Genomic DNA, 22,014 nt, shown 5'->3' on the forward strand with positions numbered 1-22,014 from the left:
AAAAAAAAAAAGAAAAAATCTGGATCGATACAAGAGCGACTGCTCCAATTATCCTGGAAGTAGGACTCACAACAACGAAACTACTTTTGAGGAAATTGAGGAAAACTGAAAGCACTTTAAGGAAATTTGTCCTTTCAGTTACGTCACTTTAATTCTTAACAAACAATACGTCTAGAATGATCATTTATGTACATAATATGGTACTTTGGAAGCATACCCTCTCCCAGAAGTGCCCCCCCAAAACAAAAATTCAAATATTGCGAATTTATTTATTTATTTTTTTTAAAAAATCGTGCTGTAAAGTGAGTTCCGGTCAAGGAAGTTCGTTCACTAACTTCCTTTTGGGACCCCCGTGTGTGTGTGGTATATCCAAAAGAAATTAAAATTTTGATATTTCCGCGATTTTGAGTTTGGAAGTGACACCACTCATATTTCCTACTAACATTTAAGCCCAAAAATTGAAATGAACTCAAAATTTATACTTTTTTAAAGGTTAGCCGAGAAAATAAACAAGTCGTAAATATAAACAAACAAATTTACCACAAAGAATCCACAAAAAATTATATATATGTAATTACAACAGATACCTATAATACAAAAAAGTATTTATCTTTTGTTTTCATTTCACTATCGTAAAATTTACACAAGTACACTTTATCTCTTTAAATATTGTAAAAAAAAGTAAACATTTTTAAACCCAAATGTATAAAAACACACGATTCAGCCACTACAAATAAATAATAATATAGGGGTTGTAAAAATAAAAAAGAAAACGTTGAAAGGAAACGCCCAATTGCTACCAACATGAAGTAATTAAAATTCCCTAACCGCCCAAACAATCATTATTGTAATACTCAAACTGGAAGAAATATATATATATATATATGCATACCATTCAGGCCTACCAAACTAATCACAATATTAATTACTAGGTTACAAACTACCTAACTATGTTTAGGGAATTATGGTTCTCATGCATTTCGGGGTTCATTAAGCCCTTAAATTTTTTTTCTCCCTCCCTTTAGGGAACTATCGGAATGTTTTGATTGAAGCTACGAAGGCCAAGGAGTGCAACTAATATTTTTTGGTTACTAACTTCAACCAAACTTACTAAGTAGATATTTCAATTTAAAAAAAAAAAAGAAAATAGTAAAAAATTTGACTGACTAATACAGCCTCCCTTCACTTAAGTAGTGTCTGTAACGGTAGATCTGGAGGAGATTTTGTGGCCAAGTTCCGGCTCTAACTTTCTAGCTGCAACTCGCATAAGAGCCAGAGAGAAAGTGGAAAAATGGTTTTTATTGAAAAAATGGACACCCTGACACCATTAAAAGAATATAGCGATGTTGGGGCACACTTAAGTGTGAAAAGCTCTCTATTTCTGATAAGGTCTGAGAAGCTGAGTTTCTGGGAAGATAATAGTTCTGATTTCAGCTCAAGTCACAGAGCAAGAGATTGGCTGTGGAAATGCTAAAATGTCACCACAAGAATCGAATTCTTGAAAACTTACTAGGAAAATGCACTGTGCTCGCAAGCGATTCCTGCGGTTCAATACTTTCAATCTGAAACCAAACTGCAGGATCGATACTGATTTGGAAGACGTGTAATCGATCCATTTGTAACTACAATGCAATTTCTTACCTTGATAGACTTCCGATTCTAGTTTGGTTTAAAGTAGAAGTTGCGCTTTATAAGCCCTTTGCAATTCAAAGCTTAACTTAAGAGCTTTTCGTTTGCATCAAACCCATAGAAAGAGTATTGCAACATCTATAAGATCGAATACTAAAAACCGCATGGAGTATTTATAATATTTGATTAAATTTACGAACTTACAGCGCTAAAATTTCACTCTGAATTTGGCATATAGCTCCCTTTTTTACTTACCTGTAACAAAGAAAAAAAACAACTAATTATTTATAATTAAATCAAAGGTATGTTAGATAAAGAGAAAAAGTTTGACTGGCATCGTAAGTGATCTAAAGAGAACCTTAGGTGTGTGATCTAGGTATCGATTTCCGGGATCGACAGTCAAGAAATATGTAAGAACAGACAAATATCTCGCTAGTAACTTGTCTGGGAGGGTCTTTCGACCATGCAAGACTCTCAGTTGATCAGCGCTGAGAGCTTGTAAAGAGGAATCTGGCTACACTTTTCACAAGAGGATGCTACAGTAAGTAACCCTCTTTGAATGCAGAGTTCCTTGGGAAACAGGACCTCACCCTGTGTTCCAATAATATACACATATTCATGGGGCAATATAATTTACTACCAATTATACATAATCAAATAAACAATAAAATATACAAGTATCATTAAATCATACACTTATCTATGTAAAAACAATTAAGACAATATAGGTAATATTTTGTAGTAATTTCCACACCAAGTTATTATCTATTCTATCTTGGATAATTACCTGACCTTTTCCATACATAAATTTAGAAATAATAATCTACATTATTCTTAATATAATTTACTATAATAACAAACTAATATCTAATTATTAGTTCAAAATGTTATAATGAAACTATTATCATTATTATTATTATTATTATTCATATAATTTGAAATAATTCGATTAATTTGGTGAAGAAATATGCTTACTTTTTATCGATCCAACGCACGATTTTTTTTTTGTTGCCATTCTCACAGCAAATAAAGTTTTGGTCGAAATCGATAACTAGAAATGCGATATTCATGGAAAAGGTAGTTTTTCGCAATTTTCTCAAAACGTTTCTTTACTACATGTACTTGAGAAATAGCTCTTTTTTTTAACTTTTGTATGGGGGGAGAGGAGCAAGTCAACAGAAATGGTGCGACCCTATAGCAAAACACACAGATTTCTCAAAACACAAATTTAATCAATCTTAAACGGAAAAGGATCAAGATAATAAATAAAAAAGGTCATAAAAAAAGGAGGTCGCAGGACCTTAAAAAGCTGCAGACTGCAATCACCACCCAGATAGCCGATTGAAGAAGGGCAGACTCCCCTATTCCTATGCTCTAACTACTCCAACCATTCATTACAGAGATATGCAACTTCATCAGAACAATTAATAATCTTTCCTCTCTCTGCACCTTGGTGCGTAATAGTTGCTGCTGCAAACTCACTTTATACAACTTCCTTTTTATTTATTTATTTATTTTTTTAATGAATACATTACAATTATAAAGTTAATTCCAATAAAATAAAATCCAAGTTTTTAATTAATAACCTCGACTGTTGATAAGCGAATAAATAGTTTAATCAAGTACAATGATGTATTAAATATTTATTAAAAAACAATTAGCAATAACGTTAATATTATTTTCCTTTCTTATTGTCATCACATATGTGAGATTATCTAGCAAATTACAGCTCTTATCTCCTTCCGTCTCATATATTATTTGTAATAAAAAAAGAAAACAAACGTCAGTTACGATTCTCACATCATTAAGTAGGTTTCAATTAATATTACAATTATTATTATTAGCTTTCTTGGTGTATTTAATTAAAAGATGGCTCGCACACATGTAATTTATTTACTATTTACCTTTCATTTATTAAAAGATATTTTATTTTCTTACAATTCAATTTCCTACATAAAACTTTATTATTTCCTCTTCCCCTTCATTAAGTTAGTACGTCTATATTTCTCTATTAATCTCTTTTTTTTACTTCTTCTTCTTATACCTAATTGCGATCGTATCAATTTGAGCTTCAACCGGAGATACAAGTTTTGAGGTCTGATATTGCCCCCAAACAAAATTTAGTTCGCCTTAAAACATGTATTTCCGGCCAATCTGTTAATGGAAATGAGCCCTTGCAAGCTAGCAACAACAGGGACAAAAGGATATTGGGAGAGTTGAAAAATTCGACGCCTGAGGTAAAATATCCCAGCACTTTGCTCTTTAAATACATAAATGTAAATCTAGAAACCTCTACACCGCAAAGTAGATGAGATAAACACACTAAATATTTATACTGACTTGAATAAAGAATTTAAAAGCTAAGAGCAAATTACTTTACTATTTACATAAATTACAGCTGGAAGAATGTTACCCCCGTAGATGAAGAAACTAACATCCACCGCTACTAATTATTAAAAAAGAATTTTTCTATCCATCTTACTAGAAAGTGTGGGATGGAATCCTACTATTCCAGGCGGAGGGTGGGTGTAAAAAAGCGAAGGGAAGAGATCCACATGTTGTGTATTGCATGTAGGAGGATCATAGAAAATACATTGACATCAATTTGAGGACAACGTTAAGTTTGAGGCTGTGTCTGTGAGTGTGTAGATAGAAAGAAAAAAAAAAGACAATCTTCTACAAAGTCTTTTGTCTAGTTCTTAACTAATATACCACCAGTTTGTGACTTTCTAATTTAGAAGGCGCTTCTTTTTATATTATAATGATACGTTACTCTTTGAAAAAGATTATTATTTTTTTTTACATTATTAATGAGAAAATTATAATTCTTGGATATTCGTTTTTTAAATACATATATATGTAATAGAAAACAAACAAGAGTGTGTTCCTACTTGCATAGGAAGACCATGAAGCCATAGCTGGAATTTAAACTATGGACGTTCTCCATATATGGCATAGGTGGAAAAAAAGACTTCAACGCTGAAGGAAAGTAGGCGCTCTCTCAATCCTACACATTCACATTCTCCACGTCTTTGTCACAGGCTCGAATAAGAAATAGAGCTCATTCTTCTTATTATTATTATTTTGAATAAAGTAATCTTATAAAATTGGTCCAGAAGTAAGAAGCGAGAGAAATAAGACATGAAATAAGCAGTACCAGATAAGTGCCGCAGGTTTTATTCTCTAATAATAAATATTGTTAAAGGATAAAAGCATTTAGATTTTTTTTTTAAATAGTCATTTAGGAATAATTTTCAATTCATGTTCGATGTATAAAAAGTTCGATAAGAGAACATTCGATGTACTCTATAATTGAGGAGCTTCAAAGCTCCTCTAAATCCCCGAAGAAGAAGTATCTCCCATATCGACCTTTTATATTCTACAACTCGAATTTCTTCCCATTGAATACCCATTGACACTGCTACAGAAATAATATTGTAATGAAATTCCAATCCTTGTAAATTCACAGTTGCCACGATAGCTTTAGCTAGCAGAGCTTCAGGCAGGAAATCGTATTGGTTGCCTATCGTCTTCTCTTAGCAAGTCTATCCAATATAAAAAAAAGGGGCGTATTAACTTAGTAGTCCTCTGAATCTACAATGCCCCTAAAAGGAACCTCATTCGATCCTGTACAGGTTTTTTTCTTTTACAGGTTTTTAAGCAATTCTCTCCCTGACTAGGAAGACAGGAAGATACAAAAAATATATATTCATATAATACAGATTATAATTAGTTAATGTCAGGTCAAGGTTAATAATCTTGAAAAGCATGCAGGATAAAACGTATGTATCATACATAATACATTAGAAAAAAAAAAATTACATGAGGAAAAAGGTTGATGACATGTCAGCTGTGCAACCGTTTTCTGAAATATTTCTAAAAGATGAGTGGTGGAAATACACGGCGCCAGTACGGCCCACGCGAGCTTCCTCTGATTGGGCTCGCAGTACACCGTGTTCTCACAGTACTCTATAGCTCGTACAACCTCTAGAGGACGACCTCTCACCACAGCTATTGGACTTGCACGCTTAGAACATATGGTTTCACTAAATAGTTTACTTTTATTTAATCTTTCAAATATGATATGGAAGAGTAAAGCCAATCTTTTTGACGGAGGATAGATTTAAATGATTAAAGAGATTCCTCATTGGCCAAAGAAAAGTCAGCTGGGTTTTTGATTTTTAATTTAGCGAGCAAAGCAAAAAATTCTGTACAGCGCATAGAGATGTGTTATTGCAATGCTTTTGCTGCCCCGCTTACACAGTGCCTCTTCTACATGCTTCTTTTTTTTTTAATGATATATTGCAATCCTCTCTAAATCTTTCAAACTGCAAAATATCTTTGCATTACAGATTACAAAACGAAAAGAAATATATGCATTTAAAATTAAATATTTTTACAATAACCGCTTCCTTCGCACTAATTACCCTCAAGGATACCTTAAGAAATTGAAGGCAGCCCGGAAAGCTTCGTCTGGCAGTCTTTTAAATAAATAACTAAAGTTAAAAGAATTATAAAATAAATAATGAATGCAATTTAAAGATAACCGTACAGTATGCTTTACTGAAGGAGGAGAGGCCGACCTTGTGAAGGTGACTTTAAAAAAGAACCGGAGTCTGAGTGTGGGTCGATCTTTTCTTACTTTTTACTTTTAGAAAATAAATAAATCCAAGAACTAAGGCTTGGTATGTACACAGTTTATCGTCCTCTGCTATCAATCATCTGGAACAATTAGTCATACTATTGTAGGCTGCGTTTCAGTGTTTCTTAAACATCTTTAAAAAGTTGGAAGATGTAAAATAAGGAGGGGGAAAAAACAATACTCCAGGACATAGTTTTTCAAATTTTGGAACGTTTAGTCTGAGAAGCACTGCCATAAAGATAACTCTAGTCTTAAAATTCTCTCTCTGACTAAAAATGTCTTTTAGTATAATTTCCGGTGGGAAAATGTTGCAAACAAAAGTATGAAATTCCACATAAGTGCGATGAGCGTAACAAGAAAATAACGTGGATAGTAAGGTGTCGTGGACGTAGGCGACTAGCAAACACACTTTACTATAAATTTCTCATATTAACCATTATGGTTTAGATCGTGGTGCCAAAAAATCGAGTAAAACCTGTCAGTAAAATTCTATTTCCGTTTGAGAGGTTTTTATAAAACCCCATGGATACAACTACACATAACACTTAGTTTGAGCTTGCTATGAGTTTTCGTCTTTGAGCTAGATTATTACTAGTGTACGGATCTGAAGTGGAAAGTTTTAGTTATAAAACGAGGTAGCATAGAGCACTAATCGAACCTATGCCTTGTGCAATATTTCGAAAATGGTCTCTGAGATCTTCACCCACCTGTCAAACTTCCATTAATTTCAAATATCAATCTAAATCTATAATTTAACATAGACAAACAAAATATAGATCAATAAAAGTGAGCAAATTCCTTTCAACACAGATAGCCAGACAGAGCTCTCTCTATAACTGTTACTAAAGGGGAAATGAATGACGGCAGAAACTGTTAAGAAAGGAATCTGTAGCCGACTAGTTTGCCAACAATTTCAAATGTTGAACTTCTATGCATGCCCCTCACACCCTCTAGGTCTACTCAGTGTTCTCACTATGTGTGACTGACTGACTGGCCACATTCGATCGAGAAATAGTCCGATAGCTTTTAAAAGTAGACTTCGTACTGACTGGTTGGTATTCTTTATTGGATATTGGACCAAGACCAAATTGATTGGATGTTCATAAAACATTATTTTCTACATACCTAAAAGATGTCTTTCATAAAAGACGACGAGAGTAACATGAAATGGAGCCAAAAATAATTACTAATAAATTTTGAAACCATAAATGAATATTGATTTTCTATTATAAGGATCCCAAAAATAAATAAAATTTTCTCACTATAAAGGGAAGTGCAGAGTTTTCAGGATTAGATTTCTATGTTAGGAATCAATCAAAGCACATTTCCTGTCCAGATATACCATTCATACAGACGTAAACTTTGATTCAGCTTAATAATTTGGTAAGAAACATTTTACAAAGTAAATTGCAGTGAGTAAAACATTTTGTTCATATCACTCAATTTATCCAGTAAATTAAATTAATTAAAAAAAATTACTGTACTTGATTAACTTTTTCACAGGACAATGGGATAAACGCTTTCTTAATTTCATCTAAAATTAATGCAATATGGGATATACGAGTCGCAGGGCTTACCTTGTATCAAGCAGAATAAGTCCACTGATAAGTTCTAGTGTTAGGAAACTAAGTTCAAAATTATTCAATTATTTTTTCGACCTTTTGCCAGTATAAAAATTCAAGGCTAACAAAAGATCACCCTATTCGAACCGATGTTTCCGGTTTTTAATTAGTTTATCTTATATTTCAATCAACCAATCATTTTTTTAGTTTTACTGCCTGTTTTTAGTTAAGGCTTTCTCTTTGTTTTTTTGGATTAAAACAAAATTATCGATTAAACTTTTGATTAAACAATTACAACAAATTCCAAACCAACTATGTGACCACAAAGAGTGGAAGAGCAATTTTACTCAATGCAGTAAATTGTATTATTTAAAAAAATAAACCCTAAACAAACTAAGAGGGATTCCTTATATTTTGAATAGGAAACTATTGCCCTACAATTGAAGTGGGTCATGACGTAATAAATGACTCAACGTTGGCCTTGCAATATGAGTTAATAATAAATAAATAAAAATGAAGTAAACAGACGAAATTTGTTTTAAAAATTACGAAAATAAGGGTGATTTGTGGATGGTTTATTGAGTGAAGTCAAGGTACTTCCTTTTAATAAGTACCAGAGCAGCCTAAATGCTACACCAGATCGAAGGTTTGCTTCATTCAGATAAGGGAGCATACAGAGCCCAAAACGCGTTAGTATTTTGAAATTTAAAGTGCCTTCACTTCTTCCTGATTTTTAAGTAATGCTGCAGACTCATATAATCTAATGGAATATTTGTCTCTTATGACGAAAATCAAAGTAATCAAATTAAAAATAAATTAACACAAAATAAAAAAAAAATGAAACCATCCAATCCAATTAAAAAAATTAACTAAAAAAAAAAAATTAAGAAAAATGGGGAACTGTAATATTGCATTAGACAGTGTAACGTCAACAACTTTCACATCGTACTGACGAGGTTACACAGAACTGGAATTGATCAGGAGATTGGAATGCAAAAGTCGTGCGTTATTACTACACACTAGCCTCAAATATGTATTTGTAAATAATGTGCTATAGATGTGAACATAAATATATATATAAAATTTCGATATATTATTTAGCTAATCAGATAAAAAAAATCAACAAGACTACATCTACATTCTTGTAGATATTACAACCGTTAACATTTTTTTTTTAGTAACTTTTATTAATAACTATAAAGTTACTAACAAGGGTAATAAATTTTTATTGATGATAAAAATAAAGTAGATTATCAGTTTATTAAAAAAGTTCACGTTTGCTGCGTTATTATTAAGAGGTGTGAAATATCTCCCGTAAATAGAATAACTCTCTTAACTTTTCTGAAGAGAGATAGGTAGGAGTTCAGGTTTTTAAACATTTTCAGAACTGAGTTCTTTTTACGCCGGAAATATTTTCAGTTCCGCCAGGTCGAAAAAAAAAAGAAAAAGATTCGCTAGTGACTGATGGTGCTAGTTGTGGAGGGGGGGATTTTGATTCCAATTTCTCCAAAATTTAGCTAGTCTTTAACAGCTACCATCTTGGATGCGAAGATTTCATGGGTTTGAGCACATAGGTGGTTCTAATTAGATTCTCTCATCCTAGGAGTTTCAATCCAATGATGGAGAGCGGCAGGTGCTCTCAAAAGCTTTTTGGACCGACTTTAAATGCCCGAAAGACTTGAAAAAAAAAAAGAAGCTCCATCCAGCTTTGGGTCAAGATTATGATGAATATGTTTCAGAACATCTCATTATTAGCTTTCATCTTCAGAGAATTTTGATCACTAACTTAAGGTCAGAACTCAAAATAGGATACTTTGCAATTGTAATGCTTCTATTTCCTGTAAGTTTTTAGATTTTGATACGATACTTTAGTTTACACGGATACACTTTATGTTGAGCTCCTAAGACAAAGCTCTAGACCTCAAAACATTATTTCCTCCTAAAATAAAAATTCAATAATTTAAAAAAAAATATATAGAAAGTGAAAAATAAAATAAACAGGTGTATATTATAGTGAAGGGGACATATTTGTAAAGGTCGCCCAAGGAAACAATCCACTCACGTGGTTACTTTGGGTCAGTTAATTACCGCTGTAACCAGAGTGGGGATACAGATATGTATCTAGATGTCTATATCTATAAATAAATATAGCTGTATAAGGCTGTGGCAAAGGATTGGACAGGATCTAAAAAAAATAAATAAATAAATAAAACCAATGTATACGTCGACACACCTGGAAATTACACCAATACGTCATACAGTTGCTCCAGCTTACGTTAATATCTTTATAGTTATATTTAGATAGAAATACCAAATAAAAAATCTATTTAGTGAAACATCAGTTCCGCTCCACCAATTCTCTTCAAATTTGATATTTTAAACACACACACACACACATATATATATATATATATATTTAATTCCTATTAGATAATTAACAATACGACTCGGCATTGGCTAATAAGACACCTAATTGATTCTAAGTTAAGTTAAACCCAGACTGAAAAAAGTAGACGACTATGTCATTTCGGCGTAATTTCAGTTTTAAAATCTAAAAATATGTCAGGAATAATTAAATATGTTTTAAAAATAGAGTATAAAAACATGTATTATAACATGAGGTTCTAGAATTGTAGAAAGCGGAAGTTACGTGTGTATGTTCGCATGATTTGTTAATTTGAGGTTAAGCTGGGCCAAAGACTTGTTCGTGTTCAGGGGATCTAGAAACTTGAGGTTCCGGTGAAACGAGTACTTCCTCTTGTAAACCAACAAATCAAAGCAGACAGATCCATCAGCCAAAAGTATCTCTGCCAACCAACTACTTAGAATAGAATTCTGTAGAACTAGAAAATTAAATCCAACAAGCCAGGCTAGGATAATTTAGGCTAGTAGCTAATAGATCGACCTCAAAAGCAGGAAGTTCACCAGATTCCAGAACGCTGTGGAATTCCTTTGGAGATACCGTTTTACATAACAGATTTTGATGGGATGTCCAGTCGGCACCAATTTTTTTTTACTTTAATGTCACACATCACTGGACAAATATACGTACAAGGCAGATCTATATATACTTATATAATTCTTAGAAAAATCCACTAATGAGTCATAGACCAAGGTCGTCTAGTAATTGCTATTATAGTATTAATAGTCTGATTGTTTTTACTATAGTTATACTCTAGTATGGTAAATCTTTTATGCAATTAAATGCATTAATTTATGAGTTATATTGATAAACGGAAAATGTTATTAAAAACCACCCAATAGCTTCTTACTGCATTTATTATCTAGATTGACGCCAAAAACCATACATTTTCAATTTCCCTATCGAAAATCTGTTTAATATTGAAAATATAATTTAAAAAAAACATTACGCGAACACTCTAATTTCTCGAAAATTTATAATCTTTTGTAGTACCACTTTGGGCTATAAACCATACAAATTTTCGATCAAAAAATCGGTTGACCGGAAGTAGCCTATCACTTGCAGTAACTGGACCCCATTCGTTTTCCTTTTTTGATGTAACATTTCAGGAAGTATTTATAATACGATCGTGTAAGATTTTCAAAATTTAGTTTTTACCGGAAATACTTATCGTGGGAAAGCCTGAATAAAAATAAATAAATAAAGTAATTATTTAAAAAAAAAGTATTTAATTTGAATAAGTTTAATGACAGTAAGTCGCAGAAATCTCAAATTTGGCCTATTATGATTTAAAAACATGGACGCTCTAGGTTCTGGAAGAAATCCATCATTGGGTAAATGCTTTTCTAACTGAAGCGATTTTACAGGTGTTTCTTCTGCGATCTATATAATCAATTTCAAAGGATCTATTTCTATTATTTGAAAAATTTTGGTTCAGAAAGTGTCCTCATTTCCATTTGACATCTAAGATTTCATCTTTCTAATAGACTTTATCCTCCATCTAGTTTTTGAAGGACAATACAGCCAAATTCAGGATTAAAACAATGGAAAATTTCCCTCTAACGGAAGGAAATCTTAAATTCTTTAAAATTAAAATTATATAAAAAACATTTTCACGAAAGAAAATCATATAATGTTAACATTAAACTCATTTTCTGATAGATAATTTATTATCCTCAGACCGTGCTGTTTTTATAAACAGTGAAATATCGGTAAGGCGCGGCGGTCTTATATGAGAAAAGTCAAGGACAAAAAAATACCTACAACAATTTGGATAGGATTATTTTTAAATACCATTTTACGAAATGCTATCTCTAACTAGATATACGTACAATACCTAAACATAAAAAAAAGCAAAATACCTGACGTTAATTTATCTATTAGCGCTTTACATATCTGCAATGTAGAAATTTACACTTTTTTAAATCTAATATCTCAACCAATAACAATAATAAAACTTTAAGAAAAAGGATTAGCTCAGTGGATACCTAATGGGAGATCCCGGAGGTTCAAGCTGCCGATCCTTGAAATTTTCTCTTCCTTCAAGAAGCCCACTCGCTATCCTCGATGGACAGTGTAGTTTGTCCACGAGAAAATACAGTGCAGAGCCTGGTAAATAAAGTTTCGGCACAATGACTAACTGGCACCGGAAATGTCTCCGCAATTTAAATCATCCAGGAGCCGATATGAAGTACGAGGGTTGATTGAAAAGTCCGTGCAAAAATAAAAACTACTTAGATTTTTGGGGTAAAATTTTTTATTTTTCAACATAGTCTCCTTTTAGGTATACACTTCGTCCAACGCTGCTCTAGTTTGTTGATCCCTTCCGAATAATAGGATTTGTCCAAGTCTGAAAAATAGCCATTCGTTTCTGCAATCACCTCCTCGTTTGAATAAAATCTTTTTCCCGCCAGCCATTTCTTCATATTGGGGAACAAATAGTAGTCCGAGGGAGCCAAGTCTGGAGAATAGGGGGGATGTGAAACGAGTTGGAACCCTATTTCCATTAATTTTGCGACCACAACTGCTGAGGTGTGAGCTGGTGCGTTGTCGTGATGGAAAAGGACTTTTTTGTGGGCCAATCGTGGGCGTTTTTCTTGCAGCTCGGTTTTCAAACGGTCCAATAACGATGAATAATATGCACCTGTAATAGTTTTACCCTTTTCCAGATAGTCGATGAGGATTATTCCTTGCGAATCCCAAAAGACAGTCGCCATAATCTTTCCGACCGAAGGAACGATCTTCGCCTTTTTTGGCGCAGATTCCTCCTTGGTAACCCATTGTTTAGATTGTTCTTTGGTCTCAGGAGTGTAGTGATGTATCCATGTTTCATCCACAGTGACGAAACGACGCTTAAAGTCCTGCGGATTCTTCTGGAACAGCTGCAAACCGTCCTTGCAACTCTTCACACGATTTCGTTTTTGGTCAAGCGTGAGCAATCGCGGCACCCATCTTGCGGATAGCTTTGTCATGTCCAAATGTTGATGCAAAATATTATGTACCCGTTCATTCGAGATGCCCACAGCACTAGCAATCTCACGCACCTTCACTCTTCTGTCATCCATCACCATATCATGGATTTTATCAATGATTTCTGGAGTAGTAACCTCAACAGGGCGTCCAGAGCGTTCAGCGTCACTTGTGTCCATATGGCCACTCCGAAAATTTTGAAACCACTTATAAACTGTTCTAATCGAAGGTGCAGAGTCACCATAATGTTTATCAAGCTTCTCTTTAGTCTCCTGAGGCGTTTTGCCTTTCATAAAGTAGTGTTTAATCAACACACGAAATTCTTTTTCGTCCATTTTTTGAAAATCACTCGACTTCCTCGATTCAAACGAATGCCAAACACAAAGAAATAGATCGATCTGGCTGAAAATTGGTGTGTGTTCTTCCAAGAGATGCTACTAACTAAACATAACCTCGATACGCGCCAGTGGTGCTATCTCTCTGACTTTGCACGGACTTTTCAAACGACCCTCGTAGATCTGTACTACCCCAATGGTCCCAGGAAGATACCATCAAGTGTATCTCTCTAAGAATTCCTAGGAAGTGAAAGGGTGCTTGGCTCCAACCCTCTCTCTCCCCAGTGTAATCATTCCTCCTTCACATTCTCTTCGACATCTTATAGACTCCCAATCCAAAACTACCTATTCTTATAGAACGTCCTTGGGCTTATCTTAATCAACTCAATATTCTCCTCTTGATCCGTTCCTTCTAATTCTACACCTAGTACCCCATGATTGTTCTAACTACGTTCAGGTCGTTGAGTTTGCATTCCCACACAATATCAGGATGGACATGATGAGTTATCGTGAACAAGTAAGAAGAAAGTCTACGTTTCACACCATATTATTTCTGTATTGAAGTTACAATACTCGGATGAGATAGATATTAAAGAAATACGTAGAATAAAAAAAAGATAGAAAAATGATTTATTTACCATTATTATGGTGTATATATATTTCGCCTTGAATAATTTCACGGGGTTCGGCAAATTTACTGTTCTACTTTATAGTAACAAAACTATTGCTCTATTATATTGTAATGGATGTCCTAGATGTAGAAGCATCTCTAACAACTAGTAGATCGTCGATAGTTTTCTGAATTGGGCGGCCGTTATCAGATCTGGTTCTGGTAATTTCTCTTCCAGAAATGAGATGTACCGCTGTAATATTGTACAAAAATCTACTCTCTTTTTTTTTTGCTGGCCATTATCGCATTACTAATCTGTAAATATATATAAGGATAAAACTTCCTTTTTTTATATTTTTCTGCCGCACAGTTTATTTAATCTGGTATCAAAATTTATTACAATTTTCCGAGTTTATCCGATAAATTTTCTTCAAACTGGGAGCATTTCCGGTTAAAACATTTTATCAAAAAATTGATAAAAAAAAAAGGAAACTTTCCTCACCAGTTGTATGCGAAAGTAGAAATACACTTGAACCGGAAAAAAAATCAATCCACCTTAAAAATATGCCTTATCACCTAACAAATATGGTACCATGATGTATTTCCGGTGAATGAGGGAATCCCCCTCTGTTAAATAAAGAATGCAATAATATTTAGCTATAAAGGACTCGTCATTTGAAAGCCGGAACTATTTTATTTAAAAAGAAAAAAAACGGAAATAACAAGTGCAATACCTAAGAAGGAAATTAACAATAAAAAAAATAGATGATTCCAAGCTAGGTGCTGCTAGCACAAAATAGACACACGTATGCGAGAGGGTAGAGAATAGTCAAGTGTCGGTTTATAAAAGGACCCAAGTTTAGTTCTGAATAAGAGATAGAGAGATCTAGGAGTGAGACTGTTAACTACATTACTCTGTGATGAATCACACATTCGTCTATATACTGGAAGAGTTAAGATGTGTGTGTGTATGAGTGTGTTGTATGTATCGGGCTAACCTTACTCCAGTATAGTCATTTTGCTAATAATAGATTAGTAAATATGTACGTAAGATGTAGCGCCGCTATAGCGGAGGCGTTATCTATTAGACTCCTTATTATTGTACGAGAAGAATGTATCATTCTAAACTATGACCGGATATAGGAATGTGGTATCGTATTATGAAGGGGCATCTGTCCAAAGATTATTTGAAAAGAATGTTGTGATTATATTTTTGTTTAACTTTAGGTGGCACTTCCTTTGTTGATTGATTTTTGACCAATAGCTTATTTATTTTTGGTTAGCATCAATTTGAGCTTTTGTTTTAAATTATGCTAACGACATACAGACAAACATGCTCAGAGTAATTTTTTTAAAAATAAACCACTCCTTCGAACTCAGGGGACCTTCAAACACACTTCTACTAATTTTGACTTCTTCTTAGTCATCGTTAATAGAAGACTGTTAACCCCTTAACGTGCACACTCGAGTTAACTCGAGCGCGCTAAACTGGCCAAACTGTGCACACTCGAGATAATTTGAGCGGCGTTGCACTTTATGCTACTATAATTTTTCACTCTCGAATATAATCGAGAATTGAAAATAATGTGAAAGCAAAGAAAAGCAATCGTTTTATAGATATTTATCATTTACATGGGATTGTAAGCTCTAACAATTACTTAATCAAATATAAAATATAGCGTTTTTTTCAAAAAAACTGTGCATTAAGGGGTTAAATAAAATGTATGTTATAATACATAAAAACAACTTTTTCCTCCCTTAGTACATAATCACGTAAAAAGTCATTCACGGAAAAAAAATTAAATAAAATGAAATTGAATCAAAATCACATGAATGAACAAGACTCGCAAAAAAAGAATCTATGACGATGTATAGGGAGGGGTAGCCCAACAGAGAGAGCGACAATGACAGCTATAGCATGTGTGCTGTGTATTTGTGTCCGTATGAATTCAAACAGAACTGATTCATTCTCAAAAAAAGACATGTATGAACCTGTCCGTGAAGGAAGGGGAATTACCAGCTGTGATAGCATGAGTTACCTTGCAAACTATTCACCATGATTCACACTTTGCGAGACACATAATCGTAATTCTTAGCAAAATTAACAGCATAAACCGGATTTTTAAAATTAATGTATTCCCAGCACTTACGGGAATTTCTGATTAAATTCATGATTGAATATGAATATATTTTCTTTTTATGAAAAATGGAGTAACTTATTTAAAAACCTTTGTTTTGGTAATTTAAAGCATATTCATTATGGACCAATTGCACGGCTAACCTCTCGTTACAGATAATTCTGTCCATTACCGGGCAAGAAATTGTAATTTCCTTGAAAGAGAAATCCAGGATCTACGCGTGGAAGTCCAGAACACTAAACACATCCCTCTTATTGATACAATTAATTCAAGTTTTAATCTTCCCCTCAGCTGGATGATGGCCAGCTTCCATGAAAAGCGAATGAGATCCATCAATGGCCATCCGACAAACATACAAACCAATTTTTCACAAGAGTAACCACTATTTAGCTTCTCCAACAGATTGAAACGGATAAATAACTTTAAATGAATTCAAGAAAAGACTATTGTGCTAATCAATCTTTTATGAAGTAAATGACCTTTTTTTTTGAAGTCAATAACCTTAAGAGAAAAATCAATCATTTGAGCGAGAAAAATGGAAACAAAATAAAAAGAAAAACAAAAGTTAGTACAAAAGGTTGACAATTTTCTATTACCAGTAAAGAAGGAGGGGATTGGTAAAACACCCATGGGTAAAGGAAGACTTCGGCGCCACTAGGTTACCATGGAAACTGGTGGGTTTTATGCAGGCCTGCCTCGCCGACTATGTAATTGTATGATCAATAGAAATGGGGGGAAAGGGAGGGTCCACTTAATGTGTGTGTGTATTATATATATATATATATATTTATATGTGTGTGTATGTATGTCTGTATAATGTATTGTTGTTTCTGTCCGAGTTAATTTAAGTTGAGCTTAAACCGTTGTCCCTTTTATCTCAAAAACTTGATAATTTATTGAAGCATTCGATTATACCTAGCTTTACCTTTTGGCTACCTATCGCTTTTTTACCTTTATAAGCTAACTGTTCCATAAATTTTTGTAGCAATCCTAAATAAAAGTTTCGTCCAGACACACAACTAGAAGCACTTGGAGGTGTATGGGATAGCACGGCACCGTATCAGGCATGACAGCAGTTAGATTAGTAAGGTTCCAATTCCCATCAAGAAGCTTGAGCTAACGTAATTGGTATAAGGGAAAACAAGAAGAAGAAGATTTCGACGAGGAGTGCTACCGAGGCCGCCTAAGAGAGGTATTTTGAGGGCCTGAATTTTCTCCCATTAAAATGTTTTAGTATTTTTGTTTTCTAATTTGGGGTGCGTCAAAAGCTGAGACCATTTGCGTCTATAGCCTTTTTCAATGCGCTGCCAGCCTCCGGACCGTGTTCTTTCGTTAAAGACGTTCTTCATCACCGATTCATGAGCTATAAAAAGCTTCTAGGAAGAGAAAATCTAAGCACCGGCAGCTGGATTCGAACATGGATCTTGAGTGAACTCAACCACAGAGCTAATTCCTTCCCTCATTCTCGAAATTAAGAACAGCTTTTTACGTAGAATGCTCAATTAATCAAATTATTAAAAAACAGATTGGAAGCCATCATAATGATGAGCACAAAAAACGGGCCTACAAAAGCCAAAAACCTCTTCGTCCCAAAAATACATAATAGTTTCCTAACGGGTGTTCTACGGTTTGTAGAAGAATGTATGAATCCGAAGCACATAGGTGACATTATGAGGAACTCATTCTGGCTTTGTAAATGTAAGAAACTCATTGTTGTATGATCGTGAAGATTAGGCTGGGGAATCTGCAGGAACTTCAAAATTCCTGAGGGAAAAAAAAGGTGATTGGTTTGATTGTCTTGTTGCGAACCATTCAACGGGCATTTCTCAATATCCGAAAAAAATAAATAAATCTGATTTTTCCGATTGCTTTGGCATTTTCACACTGAACTGTTAGGGTTTCTTAATTACTCTTAACTGAATAAAGAAAATCAGCTCAAACCCAACTATTTTGAACTTAACTTTTATCGGTGAAAAATAACAAGGACATGTGAGAATTTCGGAGCATGTACATCAGAAAACCTTTGGGGAAATCATGAATAGTTTTCCTCTAAGATTGTTTCAATTTGGGCGGAAATATTCATAACTTTCAGAAAATCGTAAACGCAAGCACGCAAAACAAAACAAAATGAGCAAATTTATAGCACAAACAATTTCCCAAATTCAAATTCTATAATTAAAAAGTAATGTTTAATTAATTGTTTACTTAATTAACTTTTAAATAAAGTGTTAATTTAAATTATGAAAATTACATCCAAGTTAAAAAAAGCTTTTTAAATTTGAGAAACAATTTAGAACTATCAATCTAAGTTCAAAAACTATTAAGACTAATGTTATGTTTACGAGTTAAAGGTTATAATTTTTAATTATTCTTTAAGTTTAATTTTTTAAAAAAAATCTTCCACCATCAATTTGAGATTAACTAACAACAAAATGACGCAAATTTTCTCTTAGAAAACGACAAAAAATCTTCTAACCTGTCAAACAATTGACAGATAAAAAAATAACAGTAAAAATAGAAATGACTCATTTTAAACATTGCCAAAACGTCAAAATAAATTTGTCGTTAGATAAATAAATAAAAAAAAATAGCTAAGTTTGATGCTCTATTAGAAAACTTTATTAAAATATTTATTTAAAAAAATAATAAAGTTCGTAAACTAAACTTACACATTTCAAGTAATCCAAATGTTTATTGTGTTTATTCAACACTCTGGTTAAGTTACGTGAATACGTCAACGTACGTGAAATGGAAACGGCCAACGCTCGCGTTAACACTACCATCCACACCGTTCAACAGCCAAAGTTATACTAACTAAAAAACATAAACACAACCTGGTTTAAGGGGGATTTTGTGAAGTGAAAGCCGCCGGCGGGGTAATATCTTGCAGGGAGGGAACTTTACATGACCAGCGCCGGCCGACCGTTCACGATTATTATCGAATAGAGACGAGCTAAAATTCTGGCTTTTTAGCATTTTTTTTAAGTGTATGTATTTTCTTCTATTATTCCATTTTATTATTTATATTCTACATGTAAAATGTATGAAGAATAAATTTATTGGCAGAAAAAAAAAAAATATATTTATAAGAGATCAGAAATTGTTGCCAAATCCAGCAAAAATTCTTTTATTAAGGGCTACGTCAATTTCAGAGCTTATTAAAAGGTCACACACAATACCATAACTATTAGTATAAGCCCTGAAGATGACCTAGTCCCTAGTCCCTTTGCTCAGCAAAGAAAATAAAATAGGGCTGAATTTGGAATGAATTTCTCCTCACCTTTAAACCAGTCTTCAAAACCAAAGATGAACAGTACTCAAATCGCAAAAACGTCTCAAGGAAAACTTCGAACCTTGGAGAGCTTTTTTGCTACTAGAACTACATTAATTAAGGGTTGAATTCCTAAAGGGTTTTGGACACTTCCATTGAACTATCTACCACTTTGGTTAAATAATGCATTATTCTCGGTAAATATTTAAATTAGAGAAATTCAGGCGAGTAAATTTTACTCGTGAAGTTTAATTACGTAATATTGCGACGAGAAACTATAGATTCAAAACTGAATTTTTTTATTATATTGCATAATTTAATTTTTAAACAGTAAAAAAATGAACAAAATATAAAATAAATAAAATATTACAAAATACAATGAGTTAAAGGTAAATATTCCAGCACTCTGTTTATCTAAACATCTGGTCGGTATCCCTTTTTTGATAAAGTATAAAATTAGTTACATTCTATTTATTTACTTTCAAAGTACCGAAAGTGCCAATTTGCCACAAATTTAAGTAAATATTTTGCTTCAAGATGTTTTGAAAAAAAAGTTGTTTCATTTTATCTTTTTTTCTTTAAAAACACATTTTCGTGCTGAAAAAATCTTTTATCTGATATAATAAACCAAAATAAAAAATAAATAACCTCAACTGTGCACATTTGACAAAGTAAGGACAGATATTTCAAAAATTATCGTATTTATACGAACCAAGAGTTCTGGTATGGGCTAGGGTTGCCCTACGTCCCGTAGGGATCAGAAATATTCTCCTTTTCCATTCTATTAGTTCCTAACTTTAAAAAAAAAAGACTCCCCCCTCCGTAAACATTCCAATTTTAAAAAAAAGTTAACCAAAAACTAAATTTTGTATAATGCCTGCATTCATGTAGTTTACATCCGCCATTATTACGTTGGACACTCATTCGCTTTTAGATCGAATGTGATCTAATTTATTAACTGACTATTAACCGGTCAATAGATTTCTATCAATCGATAGCATTGGTAATACTGCCGTCAAATCATTAACTATTCTATCCTACTATTAACATTTTTGTCAATAGTAAAATCAACCCACCTACCAAAATATATGTATAGGCTTCTTACAAAACGGATGTGAGGTTAATAAGATTGTGATAACAATCTATCGTTTTGAGGGGACTTTAAAAACGTGTTTTTTCCTCCAGAGAAAATTCAAAATTGGAAAATTTACATGAAAACCAGACTTCCTGTTATTATGAATAAATGAAAATATACAAAAAAAAAAATCACCTTGAAAAGACTATGAAATATAAAACAATATTAAATATGGCGCAAGCGTACAAAGGGGGTCATCACGTTTTAAGGGCATGCATATTTAAAGTTTCTTCATATTTAAAGATCTCGATTCGCAAATCGTAAACGTAAATTAAGATTTCATGCACTGCTTCTTATGCTGGGGTTGTAGATCAAAAAGTGAGCGCGTCCAGAAAGACTTAGTAGAGACAACTTTTTCAAACTCTCCGGACTTCGAGATGTATGTATGTTTCCGGAGGCAGGTCAAAAAGCACCATTGCAACACTTCCTTCTTAAATGTAAGAGAAATTAACAATCGTCTAATAGAAGAAGTAGATAAGAATTTAAAAAAAGACTCCAAAAAAATAAAGTACATAACTAGTTTGTTAAGATAGTACTACTGTACTCCATAATTCACCTAACAGCCAGCTAGCTAGCTAGCAGCTAGTACTAGATTGAGTGAGAACAATATGTAAGTGGCTGTTTGATGGAGGGAGAAGAGAAGGTAGCGGAAACGAGTGTACACTTCCTGCAGGCCACATCCGTTCAGTCTTCCGTTCTACTCATTCAGAAAGCACGTCATCATACACAGATCCCTCATACACAAACACACTGATCACTAAATACAGGTGTCCAACACTCACTACTTCAGCACCGATTTATCTCTTTGGTTATTACATTCACTAAACACCTCTCTTAATTTTTATGGCAATTCAAGTTTATTTCTAATTCTTGTTTTAATATTAAAAGTAATGCTGCAAAAATTACATTTACGTAAATGCAATAATTGCAGGATGTACAATGTAAATTACAATTACTTTTTTTATTTTACTTTATCTTACTCTATTAATAATAAAAGGTATTGGTGAGCGAGCTGATTTTTTATTTTATAATTTCACCGGAAATATAAAAAAAGTTTTTCTCCCAATTTACAGTTCCGCAATAAGTAGGATTACGAGTGTCTCAAATTTATATATCAAGTTTTCACCGGAAGTGTAGATTGAGGAAGCGAGAGAGAGAGATAAAGAGTTGTGCAAACCACTTTTTCGTACTCAGGAAACCTCAATACGGATATTTCCTTTGATTACTCGATATTGATAATCTGCACTTTTACAATAATGCCCTTCTCTTTACATCAATAGAATAAGAGACGATAAAACAT

General features: G+C 33.3%; 1 protein-coding gene across 8 annotated transcripts in view; it reads right to left on the reverse strand.

Annotated features, from left to right (window-relative positions):
- stet (rhomboid serine protease stem cell tumor) overlaps positions 1-22,014 on the reverse strand; it is a 159,336-nt gene that overhangs the window by 30,691 nt on the left and 106,631 nt on the right. Inside the window, exon 1 of one of the 8 annotated variants that reach the window (XM_074139669.1) lies at positions 18,978-19,158. The exons of the other annotated variants lie outside the window; for them this stretch is intronic. Within the exon in view, the coding sequence (XP_073995770.1) occupies positions 18,978-19,091 (114 nt within the window). The 5' untranslated portion in view covers positions 19,092-19,158. Of the gene's footprint in view, positions 1-18,977; positions 19,159-22,014 lie in introns of those variants that run through there. 8 annotated transcript variants of the gene reach the window in all.

The sequence above is a fragment of the Rhodnius prolixus genome, unplaced genomic scaffold, assembly GCF_049639745.1.
Source record: "Rhodnius prolixus isolate KJV_2025 unplaced genomic scaffold, Rpr scaffold_6, whole genome shotgun sequence".
Lineage (NCBI taxonomy): Eukaryota > Metazoa > Arthropoda > Insecta > Hemiptera > Reduviidae > Rhodnius > Rhodnius prolixus.